The following is a 25,224-nucleotide window of genomic DNA, read 5'->3' as shown; positions in this document are numbered from 1 at the left end:
TTAGCGGTCAAGAGCTTGGCTCACCAGGGGTCTGCACTGCCTCCGCCCCCCCCTTTTCTCAGCCAGAAATAAATGTCTGATGTAACATGGATTAGGACGGAGGAATCTCAGCGATGGTCCAGGCTGAGTGCGAGCAGGGCACAGAGGGGGTAAGACAGACACAGGGGCTACTGGCAAACACTGGGCCCCGGGGTAGGTTTGAGAAAGCTGTTAAGGAATCCTAAGCCCAGGCCTAATCCCTGGGTGGAGCGGGCACAGCAGGAAAGCTCCTTTCATCTGACAGCAGTGCAGCAGGACAGAGTCCAAGGAGTCACACAGTCAGGTACGAAGAGCTTGGCTCTGAACTTGGGGGGGGGGGGGGGGGCCTGGGGGGAATAGCACGGGAGGGGGAGAATTGCTGCATCCAAAAGCAGCAGGAGGGAACGCAGCAGCAGGCTGGAGTTTGACCCCCCACTGAGAAGTAGGCTGTCTCCCCGCCCCCCACCCCGGCTGCTTGTTATTTAGGGTTCGTCTCCATGTGGCTGGCTCAGCTCAGGCTCACTGAGAGCTGGAACCTAGAGAGTTAATAGCTAGGGCCCTACCAAAGTCACCCTCCATTTTGGTCAATTTCACTGTGGTAGGATTTTAAAAATCGTACATTTCATGATTTCAGCTATTTAAATCTGAAATTTCACAGGGTAATTCTAGGGATCCTGACCCAAAAAGGAGTTGTGTGTGTGTGTGCGGGGGGGGTCACAAGGTTATTGTAGGGGGGTTGTGATACTGCTACCCTTGCTGCTGCTGCTGCTGGTGGCAGCCCTGCCCTCAGAGATGGGTGGCCAGAGGGTGGCAGGGTATCTGGTGCTGGTGAGGAGAATCTTGACAGCTGGGCAGGAGAGGGCTTTGCCCTGCATTCGTGTGTTCAGGTGTTGAGGAAATACCACCACCCCAGCAGGCTAGGATGGGGGTGTTATTGCCCATGTCTATTTCAGGAGGGGCTGGGCCCTGGCCCCGTTGTGCTTGGCACCGTACAAACCCGGACCCAGAGTTAGCCCCTCCGGCCCTGGGAGGTTTACAATCGAAAAGACACAAGTGCAGGTGACATGAGCAAATGGACTTGGAGAGGAGCCATAGCGAGAAGCCGCCACGCCAGCGGCTGGCTCCCTGGGTGCCACTCAGCAGATCTGGGCATGGGTGCTCTCCATCCCTGCACCCCAGGAAGAGGGGAGGGTTGGGGAGGTGGTTGGGTGCAGTCAGCTTGGCTCTGAGGAACCCCCGTATGGGGGCTAGCAAAGCAGGCATTGCAGCTGTCAGGTAGCCGCTGCTGTGGGCAAGATGGGCAGCAGCTCAGGACATGGGAGCTGGGGGGCGGGGCAGCGCTGTGGAGTTGTTGGCTACATTACAGAGAAATGGCTACTCACATGGGACTCCCCATGCATGGAGAGGCCAATGGGTCATATCACCCCCTACCCTGCCTCCCACAGTGGCTCATACTGGATGCTGCAGAGAGTAACACCCCCAAAATGGCCCCAGTTGCAATGGAGGGGAAGTTTGTTCCTGTACCCAGCTGGTGATCAGCTTATATCCTGGAGCATGAGGTGTCTTGTAATGTTTCCTTACTAGTACTGCTGCAGAGGCTAATCTTATCCATGGCTGTACGTTACACCTGTTGGAAATGGAATATTTGCCTCCTTAAGACCCTGCAGCAGTGAGTTCCACAGGTTGTAGCGAGTGAAGCATTTCCTTTCAGTTGTTTGACTTTTGCTACCTTTTAATTCCATGGAGTGACTCTAGTTCTTGGATTCTGGGGCGGGGTGAATAGGAGCTCTCTCAGGCCCCCTCCAGTGAGCCCGCTGGCTGGGCTCTGGAGGGGCAATGGCAAACCCATATGCCAGTGCCTGGCTACACTAGAAATGGGGAGTGGAACACGAACCCACTCTGAGTCCAGAGATCTTTGCCAGGCGAGGACCCTGCATGACTGCGGGTGTGGAGGCCAGTTCACCCTTCCAAGCTGTGCTAGGAGTGGGTTCTTCCTTCAGGAAGCTGTGTGTCCTCTGATCGCTTTGGGGTGGGGATCCAGGCTGTATTGAAAGCAAGGACAAAACTCCCATTGACTTCAATGGGGTGAGGATTCCCCCCTGGGTCACCGAGTCCTAGAGGAGTTGCCATATATCGGGAGGATCAATTCCCCCCTTCCCTGTACAAGCAGCCCCTGTGGTTCTATGTTATGGCTGTAGCAGAGTCACTTGCTAGGAATGCTGCTGCACCTGCAGGGCCTTAAACTCCCAGCAAACCCTCCTAAGCAAACTCCCCACCCAGCATCTCCAGACCTAGCCCCCCAGCTTGCTGAGACCATCCTCCCAAGAACCTCCAGATGCCGTCCTCTCTGCCCAAAGGATCCGGGTTACAACTCCCCACTCTACTGAGGTCAGGAGCTCAAAATAGACCATGGCTAAATGGGAGCTCAGGGAGCAGCGAGCAGCAGACATGGTCTCCATAGAGAAACCCACAAAGCAGAGCAAGGTGTTGCTAACTTGGCCTGCTGCCCCGTTCAGGCAGGGGGACCCCATCCGTCCGTGCACCACATGGGGAGAGACGTATACTTAATCCTGCCTCAGTGCAGCAGGATGGACTAGAGAACCTCTTGGGGTCCCTTCTAGCCCGACACTTCGATGAGTCTGTGATTCTACGGGGGTGGGGTGGGGGGAGGAACGAGATGGGGACTATTTTTTCCTCTTTAACGAAGCGCCCAGTGAGGGCCTTCCTGCGGGGTGACTTGTAAACAGAACAAAAGTGACTGATTCGAGCCGCTTCTTGGCTTCAGGAGGGTACAAGTTAAAAGACTTAGATGGCACAGGCAACCTTAGAAATACGATTGATCGATCAAAGGACAGATCCCTATTCTGCCCATGTTCCAAGCATTGGTTTTGTACCATGACTTAGGGTAGAATACAGCCCCAAAATACATATAAGGAAACATGCAACATTTTCATTAGCTTGTGAAACTCACCCCTGCAAGGGATTAAGTCAGGCACCAGCAACGTTACACATAAAGGAGCAGACGTTTATGAATAAACGTGGCTCCAGCCAGCTAATCTAACAGTCCCAAGGGCTCTGGCTTCAGGGCCGAAGCAGAGGGGTAGCTGAGCTCAGAAAGCTCAGTATACAACGCAATGCACCTTTAATCTGTATATTTTGAATAGCATCTTCGGACAAGACAGCGCCCCACAATGCTTGGCAGAGTTTAATGCAGGACGGGGCATTGTATCAGGGACAGAGAGCCTTGGGGCAAAAACTTGGCCTAGGGAATACATTAAGTGGCTCAATCATAAAGCCAGCAACGGAGGGCAGAATTAAGAGGCATGAACAGGGAGCACAGAGATTTCAGATGGCAAGTTGCTGCAGGAGACGGCACCAGATGGCAGGAGCTGCGGAGGAGGAGGCTCTCGCACCAGCAATGGCGAAGCGTGTGAAGGGTTGGAGAGAAGCTAGTCCAAGAATAGTGGGGAGAACGGGGAGGAGAGCACAGAGGACCAGGATGTGGTCACTTAGAACAGTTCTATAGTGTTAGAGACATGGAGGGTTGGTCCTGAAATGAATGGGAGAGGTCTGTGGTGAAGTTGGGGTGACGTGGTGGCATGATACAGTTCCTAGGACCATAAAGCGGAAGAGAAACCCCCTTTTTCCAGCTATATTCTCTCTGGTTTTGTGCATATTTTCCAAATGGGAGCAGAGCTGGGCCCCAGGGTAACCGTTTGCAAAAAGCCATCACACAAATCTCAGAACTCCACTGGGATCAGTTCTTCCCAGGGACTGGGCAATTGGCACCCTGGGGGTAATGTGTGAGTAGCAGCCAGGGTCTGCCCTGACGTGTGAGCCCTGCTGCGTGTCTGCTTCTTTTCCAGGTGGGAAGATGTTCCCAATCATGCATTCGGACCACACCCCAGAGAGAAAAAGGCAGGCGATTGCCATCGTGAGGGAGATGGCGGAAGATGGTAAGAGATGCCTTGTGCTAACCTGACTTACAGAGTAGCCCCAGGTTGCCGCATGCAATCCACAGGGGATGATCCAGTACCCATTGAAGACACTGGCAAAACTCCCCTGGACTTCAGGGGTATTAATGTTACTGGTCTCCTCCTTGGACTTTCCAAACGAATGAACACTACATTGTCAATTAACACTAATGGGACCCATACACCAGATCGCTAGAGGTTATTCGGAGCCCTTCCCAGCATCAGGATCCCCTTACTGTCCTCCCTTTTCATCCCCCCCCCCCCCCCCCCCACAAGGCCCCCTGGTCCCTACCTCTCTTGCTGGATGTGGCTCCCATCAGTGCAGTTTCTGAACGAGCCTGATGGGCACTGCAGAGCTATGCAAGATGTTTGTCACTCCTAGGGGCTGACCCTCTCCCCATAGCGAGGTTCTGCTGGCAGCCCCATACACAGCCACTGGCCCCTTGCTCAGAGACCCTAACCCCCTATTGTAACACCTGTGCTTTCACTGCCCTGCTCTGTGTGTGTCCTCAGTCCCCCAGCTGGACCTGGGGAAGAAGGTCAGCATCCCCCAGGATCTGATGGTGGAAGAGCTGTCTTTGCAGACAAACAGGGGGTCCCAGCTGTTCCAACAGAGGCAGAAGCGGGTGCAGAAGTTCATCTTGGAGCATCCTACTGGCTACAGAGCCGTGAGTCGCCTCATCATGATGGGAACCCAAATCTGAGCTGACCCTGTTGGGTCAGCATGAGGGTTGCGCTCTTGGCTGACAGTCCGGGGACTGAACCAGGACCTCCAGGGCTAACGGCAGGAGCTGCTGCAGCTTGAGCTGAAGCTCCAGAAATGGGCGAAGGGGCTGTAATAAAGCCGGTCCTCTAGATTGGCACAGAGCAGGAGCTGTAACACTCACGCGCACCAGGCATTACGCCAGCACCCCGGCCTACCTCCCTCGCCCTTTGCCGGGGTACATGTAGAACATAACTTGAGCAGGTCCCCTGAAAAGCAGGGCACTTCTTAGCCCAGGATATGGGGATCCCTATGTTAACAGGAAGCCCTGCACAGTTATTGTAACGGCATGTTTTAACGGGAAGGAGTGTGAGGGGAAGGCATGCGCCATGAGCTGTGAGGAGAGCTGGGCTGTCACCACTGGGCACTGCCAGCTGCCGTGGCCAGTGTCTGTAGAAACGATCCCTGTGTCAGAGCCAGGAAACCGGGCTCTGAAACCACATGCGCCGCCGGCCCTTAAGCTGACTGCACGCTCCCAGCACTGGGGCTGTGTGTGGGGCGTGCTCCCCTGAGTGACGTCGCTCCCCCTGCCCTCCGCAGAGCTCGAGCAAGATGGCAGCAGGTGGCTCACACGGCGTGGCTGAGGGGGACCTGGCAGGAAGACCCGACGCATGGCTGGTGAGTGTCCCTGAGGCACCATTATTGAAAGAGAAGCAGTGGATGGCGCTAGCCAGTTGGGCTGGAGCTAAGTTACTGAAGTAACCTCACTGGCAGCTCTAGATCAGTGCTTTGCCAGGTGTCCTGTCACTTTCCCTGCATTCATTGAGCAAGGACATGCTGGAAAGGGCCATGAGCAGGCTAGCATGCTCTTTGCATCAAGGCACTTCGGACAGTGGCCCTCTGGGCCTCGCTGTGCATGCTGGCCTATTCAGTTGGGATGAAGGTAAGCGTATTCCACACTGATTTCATTTTCTCGTTCTTTCTGAGCGAGGCAGGAGCCCTGCGGGTCCAACCTCCATAAGTATCCTTCCATGGCTGGGGACCTAGGTTGACAATCTCCCACTGGGGTAGGCAAAAGTGAAGCAAGGTGGTAGTTTTCCTCCAAGATGCTAGCAGTTCATCACAAATTCACCATGCAAGTGTCTTGGAAAGGACCAAAGATTAGAAAACAGGGGGCCAGTAGGTCCTCACAGAGGCCCACGGGTGGAATTGTGTGAGGTTCTGGGGCTAGCAGGACAGGGGATGCTGCAGCAATGCATTACAGCATGCTAGCAGAAGTGCATGGGGGGAGTTCCTGCCCAGGACCTGGCCCTGCCATGCCTGGCTCTAGCTAGGGCAATATGCTCTTCTCATCCCTGAGCAAAAAAGTTATCACCCTTCAGGAGACGCGACTAAGTCGTCTCCTCTTCTACCCTTTGCTACTCCATCTTCTCCACAAGGCCTTACCTCGGTTGTCAGGGGCGAAGCCAAGCCTCTCCTTGTGCCCGTCCATAGCCTTCTCCTATCGCTCTTTCTTCTCTAGTCTGCCGAGGGCCAGGAGAACTATCGCACTGAGCTTCACGTGGCAGCAGCAGGCCAGGGGACCCCTCCCAAAGTGCCCAAGAAGACAAACAAAGTCATACAAATGAGTAAAGCCCTCAATCCCGAGGCCCTGGCCCCAGGTAAGGAGTTGCCAACAGAAAAAGACCACCACAACGGAGCTACGTCAATGAAGTGATGAGGAGCCAGACCTGCAAAACTTGTTATCAATAGAAGGCGTGTGGCCCCCATGATTCCCAGTGGCAGAACATGAGGAGCCCTCCCTGGTGTGAATGCAGGGGTAGCATGGGGCCACCCTTAGAATTCACTACCCCAGCCACAGACAATCAGGGAACAGCTATGCCATGGGACAAGGAAAGCTCCTCCCGCGATGTCACTTGTAGAGATGTAGCCTAGTCAGTATAGCTGGCTGGGCATGGTCTGCCAAAGCGTTTTTTCAGTGGAAAAAGAGTTGGGTTTTTGGATAAAAAATAGAATGTTTTTGTGGAAACAAATACATTTTTGCAGGTATTTGTCAAACCCCTCCCCCGCCCGACAATCTGAAATGTCCGTGAGTGGACAAAAGAAACATTTGGATAAAAAGAAAAAAAATTGTTTTTCTCTACATTTTTCATGGGAAAAACCATGTCCTGGCCAGCTCCACTGCTCTCCCAGCCCTTCCCATGGGAGGGGAGAGTTCCTGTCCACATGAGGACAGTCCCGGGCAGGCCTGGATCCAGTGAAGCTGGCTGGCTGGCTGCTGCCTTGCAGGCCTGCTGTAGTAACAAAAGCCTTGTCTCCCAAATGCAGGCTACTCTGGACCGCTGAAAGAAGTCCCACCAGAGAAGTTCAACTTCACTGCCATCCCCAAGAGCTACTGTTCCCCTTGGCAGGAATTCCTCTTCAGTGAGGACTATCGGGTGGAGAGCAAGAGCCAGCTGCCTGAACTGCCCAGGAAACCCAGCCACTTGGAGTTGAGGAGCTTCAACAGGTAACGGTCATTAGACACATCCACCATGTTTGCTGGGATATGATGGCGATTCTGAGCTGATGGAGGACTCAGCCTGGGGCACGGGTCAGGCTTGAAGATGAAAAGGTGGCTGGAGACCTTGCTAAGAGCTTCTATTTGCAATTTTTCTTGCAACCCCATTTTAGCTGCTGGTTATAGCAACCACCGCTGGGAAAGGCTGGGCAGGACAGGGGTCTTTGTGCAGCACAAAAACAAGATGGAGCACCCTTGACATCTCTGCAACGGGAAACACAGGAAACCTGGATCTCTTGAAATTACAGCTGCTACAACCTGTCCCCTGGCTATCCCATTGCATTCCTGCGTGGGTGCTCCTCAGAGGAAGCAGACACCAGTGAGGCTACAAGAGGGAATACAATACTTAGGACATGGATAGCATCTCTTAAAGGTGACCTGCAAAGGGAAACTAAATACAGGCTTGTGCCTTCTTTATACACCATAGAGAATCAACATAAATAAATGGGCCCAGGCCTAATTCTTTTCCGTCAAGGGCAGCTTCAACAGAACAAGGGAAGCTTCCCAAACGCCTTGCAAAGCCCCTCTCCCAAAGAACCCCTGAGCCCTAAGCCCAGCCCTACCACTGACTTGTCAGGTGACCTCAGGCAAGTCACTTGACTTCACCGTGCCTTATTTCCCCACCTGTTACATAGGGTTGAGAACATAGCGCCAGTGTTTGTTACACGGGCGTTGGGAGGACCCACTGCTGGTTGCACAGTGCTCAGGAGATACAAAGCACTGTAGAAGTGCACAGTCCTTCCTCCCAGAGCCACAGGCGCTGACTTATTTTTCCCAGTGGCTGCTCCCCACCCACTTTGCCCCAAGGCCCTGTCCCCATTCCACCCCCTCCCCCTAAGGCCCCACCCTCGCTTTGCCTCTTCCCACCCCCTCCCCTGAGCACCTCCCACACACCAAACAGCTGATCAGCGGTGAGCCCCGACTGGAACCAGCGAGGCTGGTGGGTGCTTGAGCCATGGAGCAACCACAGAGCTGGCGCCTGTGCTCGGAGCAGGCTACGTTCCACCCGTTTGGCCGTGGCCACGCTAAGTGACAGCTCGTGGGCTAGTCTCGTTTTCACAAGGTGACAGATAGCTGCAGAAGCAGCTAGGACACTAGGTTAATCCTTACGCAAGGTGCTAAAAAGTCACCTAATTCCTTCCAGCCACACACTGGAGACTGAACTGTCACAATTCTTCGACCAGTGGCGCCAGCAAAGGGTGCAGCCCCAGGCACTCTGTGCAAGGGTTAACCTTACTCTTTGTTATGCCTCCTCAGATCCTAGAAGTTACAGTAGGGTTGGGTTTGTAAAGTACGCGGATGGGATATGGCTAAGGGAGTCCCGTGTTCTGCAGACAGCAGGAGTGGGGGTTCTAGCAGAGGAAAACTCACTTCTCAGTCCGTAGAGAACAAGTAACCTAGCGTGGAGTTGGGGGCACTGAACTTACATAGCAACATCTTTTAGCTGAAACATAACACCGAGGCCCTGACCTCTTCTGGTCATTGAGGATCCCAAAATCCCTTTTCATGAGTGTAGGTCTGGGGTTCACCCTGGTCCCCCAGCCAAACTGCTGTTTGGATAATTACATCCTGCCTAGCTGAATTCTTGCTACGGTTTCAGATGGATGCGGCGTTCCTCCTCACTTCTTGCCCAAGCTGCTGCATAATGTCAGTGGGCCCCGTTAACCAGCTGCCTTATTCGAAACCTAAGGTGGCTGTATTAGAGTTATGCAGGAAGTAGCTGCCCCGCGTTGTTATGGAGATGAAAGGTGTTGTATAAATGTAAGATATTAGCGAGGAACTCGCCAACCCCTTCCCGCACCAGACCCAGGGTAACTAGCAGGGAGCACATGAGCCAGCTAGCAGAAAGCAGGGCCCTGGTGGAAGTGATGCTGCCAGCTGGAAGCAAAAGGTGGAAAAGCCAAGGGGTTGCTATTGTGATTTCCTTACCCTTCAATGTATTCAAATATTTAGAATTTTCCCCGTCCCCAGCTCCATCAGGCATACGCTGTAGAGGAACGGGGAAGGTGCTGCAGTCACTTGCTCTTTAGTTTCTCAGACTGGTCATGTTTCTCTGCCCTTGGCTCAGTATTTATTTCTGGACAGAAACTCAAACAGGGGCATGTTTCTATATGACGTTTAAGGCTGCCTAGCTTCACCCTGTGTTATTTCCCCCTCTGAACTGCTGCTCTTCTATTTAAAGCCCCAAACTGATATTTAATACAGCTAGATGCTAGCCAAGTCTCTCACCTCCATTTTAACTCTTCAGTGAGGCACAAAGTGCCAGGAAACTGAATTTACAGCCGTCAGATTTAAACAGAGTTAAAAAAACCCATAATCCTTGTGGATCTATGGTCCTGATTTTGAAAATCACCTCTTTTGATTTGATCTTATCCTCCCCACCCCAAACAAATCCAACCCAAAGCTCTTAGGAAAATGGATGCTGCCTTTTGTATTAAGCGAGAAGCCAGAAATCCTGCCTGTGAAGCAAGATGAACCCTGGAGTATTTCACATTTGTAAGAGACCAGAGGAAAGCTCACAACCTCTCCAATGACTGAATTTAAGCAGGCTGGTTTATTTACAAAAGGCAGAGGGGTGATGAAAGACCTTGAAGAGGCTCACGGAGATGGTACCTGCCCTACATGAGCTGTAACACAAGGCTTTGAGAACTACCTTGCCACATACTCCTTGGGGGAACCGAGCATTTCTGGAACAACCCTTCATCATCCACACTTCCCCCAGAAGTGGGGCTCACAACTGCAATCAGCACCTGTTCCTTCCTGGGACGCTGCTGTGAGAAAACGATGCCACGTTACTCGCGTAACAGGTTAGACAATGTAACAGAGCACGTTTTCCAAAGCAGACATTTGCAGATATGCCCCCCAGTCAGCCTTTACTGCTGCCCCCAACACAGTGCTCTGCCTTAAATGAAGGCCTAACATTCAGCCCAACCCTAACTGCTCCACAGGAATACACCTCTGGCCTTATATTGTTTCTCCAGGAACAAAGGACAGCTCAGGCCCCTGCACGAATGCTCTCTTTTGTCACATTCCAGGAGAAGCAGGCTGTTTGTTATGTACAACAGCACTGATCATGAGGTGGTGTTAACACAGCTGCAGTCCCTTCCAGAAGGCTTTGGCTGCACATAAGAGGCTTCACTCTGCTTTGCAAGGGGGAGCAGAGGGTAGGACTTGCTGCCCTAAGACCTTTCATGTGTGGGGTCTCTCTCGTGCCTCTTCTTGTTCAACACACACATGGATGCTGGCAGGGTTGCTAAGGGAAAGTGGGGTGTAGTAGCTGTGGGGGCTGACACCCAGCTCTACCTTTCCATCTCAACCAAGGCTGCTGAGGTAGTGAGACAAGTGACCCTGTCTCTCTGCAGGAGTTTGGATGAGGGCCAGCTGATTGAGGCTCAGTCTATAGGAGATGAATGTTGTGAGGACCTGAGGGAAACAGAGTAAGTGGGAATTACGGTGGCTGGAAGGAGTACAGCTGCCATTCATGACAAAGGTTGGCAACTGATGGCTTTTGCTAGATGACCAGGCTGCTACTGGATGCTCAAGGAGCAACTAGTCCCGAGTGTTTTTACCATCCAGGGCTACCAGGAGAAGTACGCCCCCTCCCCATGAAAATGCTAAATCTTCTTCCTTTGTGCATGCAGGACTCCTACCCCATTTGGTGGAGTGCTACTCAATGACATGTTCACTGTGCCTGGGTTGGAGATGACGGCTCAGACAGACACCCCGAACAGCTTGGAGCTCGTCTGGAATAGACCCAGCTTTAACAGAGCACCCCAGGGCTGGGTACGGATTTTACCAGAGACAGAAGAGCTGTAATATAACCTTACTCTCTTCTCCTACCCACAAATGCTTTATCTGCTAGGCTCAAACATGCTTTGTTTTAAAGCGCTGGTAGAGGTACTCCTTAGCACAGCAGAAAAGGGGAGTAGATATTCTTACCCATGCACCCTGTGAAGGCCCAGCGGCCGCAGCACATCATCCACTTCCACACACAGCCCCCAGCAAGCTCACAGCTAGAGCCATTCCTGGACTACCCCGTTACAAGGTTTTCCTAGGTGTCCATTATTGTGGTAGTGTGACAAATTGACCAGCCAAGTTCTCATTGACAAAACTGTAGAATTCCAGTAAACTTCCACATCCATGATTATACTATGGAACAATGCGGTTGGAGCAGACACATTGCCTCGCTCTGGTGGTGTGGCAAATGGCATAAGAGCCAGTTGTCATCACATCAAGTCGCCTTGCAACTGTTCTGCGACACCAGCATTGACAGGCGCTGGCTGCTCAGAGAAATACTAGCTTAAGGGCAGTGCTGTAGAAATGTAATTTTGGTTCAGATGGGGAAGGGGAGTGATAAGGCAGTGTGGTAATTGGGGAAGTGGGTGAAATAAGTTACTAATGGCTTTCTGACACATAAGGAGATAGATGTAATTTCCTTTAACATGCTAACTCCGTTAAGAAACAACCACTGGGCTGGGTGTGCGGGGCTGGCTGTCAGACAGAAACATGTACTGCATATAAGTGAGGGGAGTGCTTGAGATCACCACTACCCGAACTGGGAGAATCAGGAACCTATGCCATTTTCCCTGCTAGCTACTGGTTGGTGTGTTACACTTCCTTTCCTACCCCTAACAGCTTGCTGTATGAGTTTACACATCACCGTTTTAATATTTACACCACTTGATTACAATTATATATGGAGGGCCTGATCCTGCTCAGATTTTCTTTTTTACTTCAATAATAGTCAGGATCAGACCCTGCCGATTTAAGATACAGTACACAATTGGCAGAGCCCCAAAAAACAGAGTCTATATTTAAGTAATTGCCAATTTGATCATACAAATCAATGCTTGATAAAAACATTAATGTGGTACCACTAGGGGAGAGGACATCCAACGTAATAAACACTTCTATGGCAAGCAAGACCTTCATGCAACACATGCAGAAAGTAGTCAACAAGGGTGCTTTGACCACAGCCTTTCGGATGCACACAAGCACAGTATATAGAACAGAGCTATCCATCAAAGGAAGAATGCTACCAAAAAAAGGGCAGATCGGAACCCACGTATGTTCCAAACAGTCCCACTCACCCTGGCGCATAGAAAAGCTCCAGCTCAACTTTGCATTTTCTACATTTGTTTAGTTGTTTTTGTCAAATTCGTACGATAACCCTACTGTAACCTTGCAAAACTGGTCTTGTTTTCTTTTTTTTAAATGGGTGAGCAATAATATATATTTTTTGGATCTTTGTGGTTAGGCTAGGCAAGTCATTTTATATCCAGGCTGGTAAATGTGCAATTTTAAAAGGCTGCCTTATTTGTAAATAACCTAACATACAACCACTGTGTTTCTAATGCCAACGAGACCATACAGAGGAAAAGCATGCACCACAGTTAATTACGATCTGGGGAAACTCACCACTGCAATGCAACACTCAAGTGGGGAATGTTCATTCCTCCGCCCGCCCCCAGAAGCGCACCTGGGCAAACTGAACAAGTGTTTAAAGGTTTGTGCCAATGAACTACTGTCCAGCTCTGAGCCCATCTCCCTCCCCTTTGCCTGTGAGCTGGAGGCCATGTTTACATTCAGAAATCTGGTTGGAGAAAATAAAGCAGCTATATTGTAAAACCTCTGTGAGTTCAATACTTGTCAAATTAGTGCTTGCAGAATAAGGCACTGACTGGCTCGAGTCAAGCCCAGTACAAGCAGGTGCTGTGCCAGCTTCCCCCACACAGATCTGTCAATGGATCATCAAAAGCCTGTCCTGTAACACGCTATTCTGGGAGCTCCTGAACAGTACCAAGTTGTGCTGTATTTTGATATTGTGGATGATTACTGATTGAGACCAGCAACACTCATTTGCCTGTAACCTATGCCAAGTTTAAACCCAAGTCTCCAGAGATGAAAGGCCAGTGCACTAACCAAGTGCACCCCCTAGAGTACTGTATTCTCCTATGCAAGATCCTACATGGTGCCCACAACGTCAGAACGTCACATTCCACTTAAGCGGGGGCCTAGCCCTACATTCCAAAGAGCCGCACGGTGAGGCAGAACTGGGGCTGTACGCTAGCTATCTCACGCCACTCTTCATCTTTACGAGGACAGAGGGCTCAGCCAAACAAGGTCAGACAATACTCAGACAAATTCTGCCTCTGGAAGCAGGGTCCAAATATTTGGAAAATCTGCTCATTTTAATTTAAAAAAACAAAAACAAGTAAATAAGGCTTTATCTCATCACATGTTTCTCTTTACCAAAACATATCTACAGATCAGTTACATCAAAGCAACAGACTTTTGTACTTTAAAATCCCCCACCCGGACTCCTAAGCACTGTATTAAATTACAGAGTTTATGCAGAGAACAGATGCTCCAGGGTGAATGCTGAACTCAGAGCTCTTAAAAAAAAAAACCAGAAAATGGTTTGGTCCATTTCACAGCTTGACAGCCATTTTACACGAAGGCCACAAAAGCCATAGTTCAGACTGGATGAGCTTGCAGTATTACTGCTGTCTCATTCCTGGCAGTTTCAGTAACAATGTTCATTCTCCAAGGAGAGGGGCGGGAAGGTCCCAGCTGGCCTATCTGAAATAGATGGCTGCTTGAGCGCCTGTTTGGGTCATGCTGGAATTGACAGTAGGGGAATTGTTTGCATTACCTAGCACTTAACTGACTAACTACAGGGGCTTAGGATTCTCCACGTTTTCCTCACGATCAGAAGAAAAGCAACCCAAAAAAGGAGAAAAAAAGGTCACAGTAAGTAGAAGGAGAAATCCCTGGAAGTTGTGCGCCTGATGCTAGTTTCCTTTCCCCTCAGTGTTATCTTGGAGAGTTCTGGCTTAGTGCTAGACGACCTGGTATCTTTTTTCAATGATGAATCACTAGTTATTTGACTCCGGAATGAATATTACTAGCAAAATTTCCAGTTAAGTCTGTACAAGAGACCCCAATCCATTCCAGGGTGTAAATTGCTGAGGCTATCAAACTGGCTAAAGGTGTGTTTTTTTTCCCCAGGAGAAAAATTTATTTCAAAATGTGCAAAATTGAACACACTGATGGGATTGTAATTCTCGTACAATTCATTCATGGACCCTCTAGATCACGTCTCTCCACATTCCTCCCTCCCACATCCCCCACCCATGATAGTAAGTGAATGATTCAGGTTATATGAATGACCAGATTCGCTAGGGGCAACACAACAGAGCTCAGCTTGCCCTGTGCGTGCAAGCAGGAAGCAAGGCTTAGTCTCCAGCTCGCCCACAGCTGAACATATTATGCTACCATGGTAACCAAAAAAAATGACATCTACTCAAACGGTGAACAGGTCAATGGGGTGCTAGGGAGTGTTGTGCTTCCCAGCGTGGGCACCCATCCTCTGTGGATCTTGAGAAGGGTAGTGGATGGGGCCTGGGGCTCTCATGAAGGGAGGTGGAGGCCCCATGGTGTGGAACATGTGCGGTCCAAAACCTGCAGACACAGAACACAAGTGTCAGATTACCAGGCGTCCTGATGAAGTATTTTATTGTTGCCTGTGTGTCATTCAAGACAGATAAGCAAAACATAACTGAGCCCACGGAAAGGGTGCCCCCTCTCCTCCTTCCCCAGTTTCTGAGGAATCCCAATTTACACCCTTTTAACCTTTCTGCCAGCATAATGAACAGCTGAGGGCATGTTGCTATTCAATGACAGACTGTAGATTCCAATTCTGCGAGTGCCTGTTCCCCTGCTCCCTATTATATTACGAACTGCCAAATGTTTTGTTTTCACTACTGAACATACCAGAAGTATTTGGGTAATGAGACCATCCAGCGCAGTTGGACAAACCCAGCACTTCCTGAAGTTCCACCGGGATAAGGCTTCACGTTTTGAATATAACAAACAGTCAAATATTGACACTAACGTTCTCTCTGTTTAGAGTCACTCCTAGAAGTTGGGGACAACATGGGGTTTACTCAGCTATCAGCTAAGCAGGGTGGGCCTCAGCACAGGTTATGAGATTCTCCTGGGTACTGCAGAATTTTGCAGAGAACATATTACATCACAGGCAGTTCAGTCTAACGAAGAGCCAGTTCTACAGTACAAGCTGGTTCATAAACCCAGATCACACTTAGTAGGTACCACACAAAACTACAATAGAGAGCATCTGCTACTAGGTACTCTGGCAAGTAAGACCTGATTCCAGCCCTCTTTGGTAAAGGACATAGTTCTAACTCTCCCCACCGAGTGGGGAAGGGGGAGGGAATTACCTGGAGGTGGGGGCGGAGCAATGCCAGGGGGTGGTGGCAGGGCAATGTTAACCACGGCTGGAGGGCCACTGGGAGGTAGGTTGAAGTAATTTGCAGATGCTTCTTCTTCTGCAGCTGGAGGAGGGGGAAGAGCTTCAAGACACAAACATCCCTTGGTTACTGGTGAAAGCTAGCAGGCAAAATATAAGCAAGTATCCACCCCATCCCTAAGGGGAGTGCTTCAATCAGCTCTCCCGACAGGAACTTTGTTAGTAATGTGTATCTAACAGACGCAGGATGCCAGTGAACCTCTAGAACAGCTGTGACCCCTTCCACAGGCTCTGACCCTTCCACAACGAAAAGCCACCTGAATCCAACCCTAAACAACTGGGATTGCCTGCCCCAACAGATGACACTGAATGGATCAAGAACACACAACCAGATCTTATGCCACAGAAGGTTTCAATGATTTAAGTGCCTTTATTCTAACCATTGTAACTTTTCAATCACCCTGTAAAAAAGGCCTTGAGTCACCTTGAATTTCCTTCTAGCCAAAGATCCCTTCATTGCCCATAAATACAAGACTCACCAGCCAGCTCTTATTCGAACACAGGTTCATTAACTGCTCTGAGAGTGAGATGTGCTGCTGCCCTACTGGCCCCAGGTCCCAATGGTATAGAGAGCAAACCAAGAAGTGTAACTCTGTTCTGCCTCATGGTAGCAAGTGACCTGCTGTTCTGTGTTTGAGAGGGCAATCACTGGTATGGAACCATTTCCCTTACCTCCAGGTAGTCCTGGGACTGGCTCCAGCTTTATACCAGATTCTGTAGTACCTTCTTTCTCCTTCTCTTTCCCTCTTGCTGCTTGGGACCTGAAATCAAAGCCAAAAGCATTAGAACTAAAGAAGGAGGTGGCAGAGTGGGTAGACCCTCACAAGAGACAGTTTTACGTCACCAATCCCAGACCCACTGCTTCAGGCCAAGGATCACGAATTTACAGAATGCTAGCAGCAGGGACTTGGTGAGTTGGCGCAAAAGGAGTTAGTGTTGTTTTTTCAGACAGCAGTGTACCCACCCCAAAATAGAATTTCTCAAAGAGACCCAATGCCAATTACCCTCCAACACCACATTCCCCACCAAAAGACAGGCAACCCACTAAATATTTGGGTCTTTTACACACTTGGCTTCCGTTCTAAGTCACCAAGACTTTTGAGTTGAATAAGGAACATGATTCTGAAGTGCGCAGTTAAGAGCGGATTCTCCAAAAAACAATATCCTGAGTAAAACCTCCAAAAAGGAAATAAATGCTTCCCCTCTTCCTCTCCCACTTGCTCACCTCCCCCACTTGACGTTGAGTCTGCGTCCATTGACAATAAGCTTGTTAAAGGATTTCTCAGCAGCCACTTCTGCAGCTTGCCGTGTCGCGAACTGGATGAATGCACACTGCTGCCTCTGTACCACGGTTATCGTCCGGATCTCTCCAAACTGGTAGAAGTGATTTCTGCAAGGAAAGGACAGCAAAATTGCATTCTGCTCCTCTTCTCCATAAAACACACAATACATTAAAGGTCTCACATGCTCACACCCTTGGGAGACAAGCACCCTTTCCCCTCTATATCATGGATTCAAATCCAGTGTTAGAAAAGAGGGGAAATGCCTGTCACAGAACTTTAATCCCTACATACAATTATGCAGCAACAGTGCCAGGGGTTTCTTCAGAATTCAGGAATTAGGAAGATGGAGGTTACATGAGGGGATTTCAACTGTACAAGTGTAAAATGGGATCCTCAGGGCACCAGTAGCAAGATGCATTTTGGGGGGGATTTTTGGTGGAGGTGGGAGGGGAAGAGAAGAATTTAAACACAGCACAGATGATGTTACTTAGATTTAACTGTATTCCCACCTCCAGAAATTCTGCGCTCCTCTAAATAGACCTATTCGCCAGCTTCTGGTTAGGGTAAAGTGAAGAGAGTGGTCACTCACTTCTGACTGGTATGGACAAATGAAGGGGCTGCATAACCAAGGGATGAACAGCCCCCTTCACTCTCATTCAGGCATAGCAATCTCAACAAAATGCTTGCTAAAGATGAACACTGTGACAAGCATCTTAGGAAAATGTTAGCAAGCTAATTCTCCGTTATCAAGGCATCAAGCTGAAAAGCAAATGCAAACTCAGATGTACCAACGTACCTCAGATCAGTCTCGGTGATGGTGTCTCCCAGGCCTCCTACATATAGTGTGGTAATGGTCTTGTCATCAGGTGGGTCCAGACGAGGCATGGTTGAAGCCCGTTTCAGAAGCTTATCAGCTACAGGATCATTAATACCATAATAACGATCTTTGATGTTCTGATCGGCCAGAGGATCATCTGGGTCTGTAGGTTTCTCGTGTCTAAAGTAGAGTAAACAAAGCATTTCATAACATTGCACTGTTACAACTGCACCAGAATAACATGACTGCAACAGCCACCTTTCTCCTTAAAAGGCTATCTGAGGACTAACAGCTAACAGTATTCAAATAACCACACCAAAATGACACACAATTAAAGAGCTCTAAGAACTCAAATTATTTATTAATTTATTATAACATTCGCCACCTAGAGTTTTAACAAATAGCAGTTCAGACAGTTCAACCAAGGTTCCATGAAATTGCATGAGCTGGGTTTCAAACAAAGTTACTTGCTGAGATATGTTCAGATCACTGACTGTGGGACAGTATTTTCTGCTGCAAGAACTGATGTTGCAAAAAGAGGCAATGAACAATGTAAGAGAAAAGCTGCACTTGTTCTGGGGATTGATGTTTCAGCTCACTGCTGAATATACACAGTATGATCAAGAAAGAACTTGCTGGAAAGGGATTCATTCACTGGTAATATATGTCAAGTTAACATTCAGTTTCAGAAAGCCTTTGACAAGGTCCCTTATCAAAGGCTCTTAAACAAAGTAAGCAGTCATGAGATAAGAGGGAAGGTCCTCTCCTGGATGAAAAGACAGGAAACAAAGGGTAGGAATAAATGGTCAGAGAGGTAAATAGTGGTGTCCCGCAGGGATCTGTACTGGGACCAGTGCTGTTCGACATATTCATAAATGATCTGGAAAAAGAGGTAAACAGTGAGGTGGCAAAATTTGAAGAGGATACAAAATTACTCAAGAGAGTTAAATCCAAAGCAGACTATGAAGAGTTACAAAGGGATCTCGCAAAACTGGGCAACTGGGCAACAAAACAGCAGATGAAATTCAGTGTTGATAAATGCAAAGTAATGCACCATGGAAAACATAATCCCAACTACCTGTACAAAATGATGGGGTCTATATTAGCTGTTACTACTCAAGAAAGATCTTGGAGTCGTGGATAGTTCTCTGAAAACATCTACTCAATGTCCAGCAGCAGTCAAAAAAGCTAACAGAATGTTGGGAATCATTAGGAAAGGGACAGATATTAAGACAGAAGATATCATAATGCTACTATATAAATCACTGGTTTGCCCACACCTTGAATACTGTGTGTTGTTTTGGTTGCCCCATCTCAAAAAACATACATTAGACTTCGAAAAGGTCCAGAGAAGGGCAACAAAAATTATTAAGGGTATGGGACAGCTTCCATACAAGGAGCAATTAGAAAGAGTGGGGACTTTTCAGCTTGGAAAAGAGATGACTAAAGGGGGTATGACAGAGGTCTACAAAATCATAAATGGTTTGGAGAAAGTGAATAAGGAAGTGTTATATACCCCTTCACATAACACTAGAACCAGGGGTCACTCAATGACATTAATAGGCATCAGGTTGAAAACAAACAAAAGGAAGTACTACTTCACCCCACAGAGTCAGCCTGTGGAACTCATTCCCAGGGGATGTTGTGAAGGCAAAAATATAACTGCGTTCAAAAAAAGAATTAGATAAGTTCATGGAGGATAGGCCCAACAATGGGTATTAGTCAAGATGGTTAGGGATACAACCCCATGTTCTGGGTGTCCAAAGACTAAATGCCAGAAGCTGGGAGTGGACGACAAGGGATAGATCACTCAATGTTTGCTCTGTTCTGTTCATTCTCTGTGAAGCATCTGCCATTGGCCACTATCGGAAGACAGACTACTGGGCAACATGGACCATTGGTCTGACCCAGTGTGGCTGTTCTTATGTAATTTTTCCTGCAACATCTGCAAAAATGCTTATGAAGACACTGCATTACTTCCATTTTACTCAGAATTCCCTATATTGCAAGCCATTGTTAACATGTTAGCTTTTCAAACAAAACTGTACCTGTAGGGACACTCTTCCCCTCTCTTGCATTCTCCTTTCACCCAAAAAGAACAGATGTGGGGTCGGTTGCGTTTATAGTAAGGGGTGGTCCGAGCCAGTTTAAGCAACATGTCACTGGTAGAAGTAGCTTTTCCTAGAGCACCAACTGGTCTTGTGCCATCAGAGTTTGAAATCTAAGCAGTAGGTAAAGAATGCATATTTCATTACTTGGGACAGTAAACTGATGCACATAATTAGAGAAACCAGGAAGTTTTCAAGATTATCTAATTCATTTAATCTACAGCACAAGTGAGATAAGCCACCAATAGATTCTGTTAAAAATGCATTCCTTACTTCTCTCTCCATGTTCTGGGTGTAATACTCTTTATTGACATCAGATTTAGGCATGTCATCCTTAAAAGAGAGTCCTGCATCTCGAACCTGAATAGGTAGACCTAAAATTAAACGGAAGAACAAAATTAATATTAACCAAAAGCAGAAAGCCCAAAAGCGGTTATTATAACATATTAACGTAGCTGTATTCAAAGATAGGGGTCCTGAAGAACAGTCAAATCTGTACTGATTCGTTGTTTTACACTGCATTAATTAATATCCTATGGATAGTATTACTTCACCTGCTGTGAAAGGTGAACTGAATGAGACTGAAAGTTTGTCTAGTTTCATGGTAGTTTTTTAAAAGCCTCATATTCCACTGAAACATATGTGAATAGCGGGAATTCAGTTAATCAAATATAATTCATCCTACATCTAGCATCCCCAATGGAACAATTTTTACTCTTGCCAGCAACAAAGGCATTCTAATCCTCTCTACAGTTAGAGTAAGATCCATTGGGTATCAAAGTCCAAACACACTTGGAAATTCATAGCAACTCAGTCGTATGAACACAGTCAATCACATCACAGCACTCGTGTGTATGGGAAGATCTTATTTTAGAATGGATTCAATTATTAGACATGATTTAGTCTTTAATGAGCTGGAAAGTTTATGCACAGACAGGAGCACCATTTGGCATATAGATGTGCCTTCTGGTATAGCCTAGAAGAGATCGCAGTCAGATTTGTTGAACTTCTCTCTCATACAAACATCTCTAAATAAATATGCATCTCCATGCTCTAGGCACATTTATTTAGAGATGTATTAAAACTATGCGGAGACAGGAGACAAGCTACACACCATATTCCAGGTCAAGCAGGCAGGTCTGACACACATTCTTCAGCTTGCTACATGTTTGGCACACTTCTGTCTTCTTAAAGCGCATTCGAACACCTGGGCACCAGCGAAACACTGTGAAGGGCCTGGCACAAATCTGAGACAAAGAGAGCGACAAAGAGAGCAGTGACTTGTACCGCTCTAACTGCGGCCAGCAATGACACTAGCATTCAGATTCTTATGGAAACTAAACTACTACTAGAGGCTTCCTCCCTTTTAATCACCTGCCTAATGTTACACCTTAATAAGTAAAAATTCAAGCAAACAACTCAAAAAACCCAATCTTTTCTTGAAAAAAGAAAAGGAGTACTTGTGGCACCTTAGAGACTAACAAATTTATTTGAGCATAAGCTTTCGTGAGTTACAGATCACTTCATCAGTTGCAAATTAGCTGTAATGATCCTATATACTAAAGGATCATTACAGCTAATTTGTAGGATATGTCTGCAAATTATATACTTGCTGGGATAGCAAGAGACCCAGTCCATCTGGCCACAGGCATTTAGGCCCAGAAAAGGGTGGCCTTACTCTGAAGTAATGCATACAGTCTCTGTGGGGAGGATGTTTCTACTTCCATTGTACACTGGACTCGGGGAAGGGGAGCTGGCTCTCAATACATTACTCTTGTTTCCTAACAAAAAGGAGATGATGGTAGGAAGGAGGAAAAGAGGGAAACAATACATTTTAACTCCTCCACTGGAGTCAATACTAGGCATTCTGCTTTATATTTCCAAGGGATATCACTAAAGATTCCTGCTTTCTCCTTTTGGAAACACAAAGGCTGGCTTGTCTCAGAGATACCCAGCATGAACCACTTGCTGGCAGGGGAGTTACTGAGATCCAGAGGGAAGTCAAGTTCCATCTACCACCCATTTGCCAAGGCAAAAGTGAAGAGGAAATGAATTTTTAACAGGAAAATGCTAGATTGATTAAATAAATTCAATAGTAATCCAGTCCAGCATTAACCACCACTATGTTATGAGATTTTTTTTGGGGGGGGTGGGGTGGGGGGGAAGGAACAGCAACCGATAAATCCAAACTAAGAAGAGAATCAGATTTAAGTTCAAATCTCTTTGAGATTACTCCCCCCCCACCCCACCCCAATCTACTCTTTCTGAAAAAGTAATGTCAGTAACCTTCCCACCAGGAGTGCTGAACACTGCATCTTTTGGTGCCAACCTCTGGATTCAGTGAATCCACTAGGAGGGTGGGGTTAAAGAGCAACACCTGGGGCGAGAGGGAAGGAATTTGTATAACTAGGTGATTAGGTTATTTTTGTTCAGGTGTAACTATTCTCTTACAGGGTTTGAAACCTAAACCCTAGAACACTGTGCTCTTGCAAGAGACTGAGTGAAAATGACTAGAAGCAGAAGTGAATCTGAACAATTCCAAACTTTTTTTTTTTAAGTGAATAACCAGACTAAATAGTGAAATAAAGGAAATAAACCTAAACATTTTTCAGATTTAATAATTAAGGGTCCAATCCTGAAAAAAATGTACAATCATCTGTAACTTCACTCACATGAGAAGCCCCACTGACTTTCACGGATAAACCACATGACTAAAGTTATTAATTATTTATATTACTATAGCACCTATGAGCCCTAGTCACAGACCAGGACCCGATTCTGCTAGGTGCTGCAGAGAAACAGAAAAAAAATAAGATGGCCCCTTCCCCCAAAGAGCTTGCAATCTAAGTGTAAGACAAGAGACTACAGATGGATACAGAGAGATGGGGGAGTATACAAGGAAACAATGTGACAACATTGGTCAGCATGATAAGCAGTGAGCACACCAGTAGCTAACTGTTGTCAAGTATTTGTAGGCAACAGGGCATTCACATGCTCAAGAGTTTGCAAAATCCACCCCTTAAAGTGTTAACAAAAATAAGCAACTGTTTGAAGCTAATATTTTCAGCATTATATCTTAATTCTAAATGGAAACTAATGAGCTAGTCCAGAAGTCAACTCTTACAATGAAGACAAACATACCTTGCATTCTTTTCCATATTTCTCTTTGGTCTGGAATAAAATCAAATGAAAGTTACTAAAAAAGCCCACAAGCTACTAGTCAATGCTATGATCATACATTACATGACTTAGAAAATACTCCCCTGCTTTCATCTCTTCCACCCAACCATCCACATGTGGTACCACCATAGCATCTGCATATTTTCTCTCTGTGACGGTTGCATTTGGAGATGTCTGATCCTATGGCTTTCACTTAATCTGGACAACCTTTGAAAGGTAAGTGGGTGGAAATCACTTCCAAACCCTTCCACTTTTTCTGATGGCAGAATATTCAATAGAATATTTTTAAATCTTTCAAGAAACCCCTCAGCTTCGGCTTTTTAATATCTGTTTTCTAAACAATGACAAAACATCCAGAGATCCGTAACACACAAAAATAAATCCTCTATCAATCTTTGAAACACAGACGATATTTGCATAAAAAATTATAGCTCATTAGAATTGCATAGACTAAAATGTGCTTAGGGAGAGAAGAGTGGAGAAAGGTGGATGTTTAAAATGAGAATACACTACATGATTGTACTTGGTGTTGGGAAAGGTAAAACAAAATGGAATGGTGACACGTACACAGCCTTCCACTGAAGAAGTCAATGCACTGGGTAAAACAACAAGGATTTAAAGGACATTCAAGCAATCTTCATCAAATGATATCAAAGCACTTTTCAAAGCACATTTTAAAGATTGGGCAAGTCATTTAGCCTTTCAGTACATCACATTTCTCTAAGTCAAGAAGAGAGTCATCATCAAAAGTTGTGATAGAATCCATGTTTACCCCATCTCTTATGATTTAACCATGAGACAAGCGGTCTTGATTTCAGCTCAAGTTTTTGATTGTTTGATTTGTTTTATTGTGTTCCCCATGCCTTTGGCCAATACCGAAATCTAGCCCTCTTCCCCTATGCACGCATGTTCTGCTGCCAAGAAGCAGCACACAGAAGCCTGTATGTATGCATTTTGGCATCTCCTACTTGTCCCATTTGTCTGAGCTCATTTTTAGTCCCCTAAACCAGCAGTTCAATAGCTAGTCTCACCATACACCTTAAAGGACAATGACTCGAAGCAGTCACATACCATTCTGATATAGGGGTTTTCTCCAAGGCATGTCTGACACAGAATGGGGAAGTCCTGCATCAAGGAAGGGGGAAAAAAACAGTCAGGACTAAATCTCAGAACTCACTTCAGATTAGGCCTCTATTCAGCAGCAACATTTCCGCAGTCTGCGTCTCTCAGATCAGAGATGCTGGACTGGATGCTGGACTAATTTAAAGCTCTGACTACCCAAAGTGTGGGGGGGGGGGGGAGAGGGGGACACGACCAAGGCCCCCAACACGTCCCAACCAGCTCCTAGCTGAAGCCTTGTGAAGAGCCACACACCCGCTGCCCGTTATTTGTATTTAAAAAGCAGAACACTCCCAAATACGTGGTGAGATCCCACCTGGTCAGGAGCCCAGATTAGCCACCAGCAACCCCGGGGCAGGCCGTGGACTGTGCCCGCGCCCGTCATTTACACGGGGTCAGCGCCCAGCGGCCCCAGACAGGGAGCAAGGCCCGGCACCCGCCTCGGGAGAGAGCCCCTGGCCGAGAGCCTCCCAACGCACAGCCCCCGCCTCAGCCGCCCACACGCCCTTCAACCCCGGCCCCGGGCGGACCCCCGCCGCCGCCAGGCTCCCTGGGCCCGGCCGGGCCGCCGAGGGAGGCTAAACCCACAGCGGGAGGGTGGCGGCCCCTCACCCCCACCGGGGAGCCTCGCCCCGCAGGCCCCGGTCGGGCCTTACCGCGTCCTCCCAGTTCTGCCGGTTGTAGGTGTTGGAGCCCAGGGACGTCGCCATCTTGGAACCAGCCCCGGTGGCCGCAGCCGCAAGGCCCGGACGGAAGCGCGCGCGCGCGCCGCTCCGCCAGCGGCCCGGCATGCACCGCGAAAGGAAGAAGGGCCGTGACCCCGGCATGACCCTCGGGAGCTGGCGCCCTGCCGCCTGCCAGCGTCCCCTCTAGCCACCGCTGAACCATAGAGAGCGGGAGGGTGGGGGCGTCTGGCCCTTTAATTCACCTCGGGGGAGGGGACCAGAGCTGCCAGTGGCGCCCCTGTCCGGGGGAGGGGGGTGAGAATCTCGACCTGGGGGTGGGTGGGGGAAATGGCCCCCCCCGAGGAGGGGGTGAGACAATCCCGCACTGGGGTGAGTGGGGGAAACGGCCCCCCCGGGGGGGGGGTGAGAATCTCGACCTGGGGGTGGGTGGGGGAAACGCCCCCC

At 48.2% G+C, this 25,224-nt stretch overlaps 2 protein-coding genes across 2 annotated transcripts; one reads left to right on the top strand and one right to left on the bottom strand.

Annotated features, from left to right (window-relative positions):
* MYOZ3 (myozenin 3) lies at positions 1–12,883 on the top strand. The gene is made up of 7 exons (XM_007071500.4): positions 1–322; positions 3,885–3,974; positions 4,506–4,660; positions 5,296–5,373; positions 6,218–6,356; positions 7,024–7,204; positions 10,897–12,883. The coding sequence occupies exons 2-7, from the start codon at positions 3,893–3,895 to the stop codon at positions 11,069–11,071; spliced, it is 810 nt and encodes a 269-aa protein (XP_007071562.1). The 5' UTR covers positions 1–322; positions 3,885–3,892; the 3' UTR covers positions 11,072–12,883.
* Positions 12,884–13,402: 519 nt separating this feature from the next.
* RBM22 (RNA binding motif protein 22) lies at positions 13,403–24,985 on the bottom strand. Its single transcript, XM_037907103.2, has 11 exons — positions 24,751–24,985; positions 24,047–24,100; positions 22,937–22,966; positions 20,910–21,042; positions 20,069–20,169; positions 19,736–19,908; positions 17,667–17,867; positions 16,813–16,977; positions 16,260–16,348; positions 15,499–15,630; positions 13,403–14,719 (listed from the first exon to the last, which is right to left on the bottom strand). Exons 1-11 carry the CDS (start codon positions 24,919–24,921, stop codon positions 14,589–14,591), a joined length of 1,380 nt encoding a protein of 459 aa, XP_037763031.2. The 5' UTR covers positions 24,922–24,985; the 3' UTR covers positions 13,403–14,588.
* Between the last annotated feature and the right edge of the window lie 239 nt (positions 24,986–25,224).

This window comes from Chelonia mydas, chromosome 8 (assembly GCF_015237465.2).
Source record: "Chelonia mydas isolate rCheMyd1 chromosome 8, rCheMyd1.pri.v2, whole genome shotgun sequence".
Lineage (NCBI taxonomy): Eukaryota > Metazoa > Chordata > Testudines > Cheloniidae > Chelonia > Chelonia mydas.
This window is presented reverse-complemented; position numbering and strand designations above follow the sequence as displayed.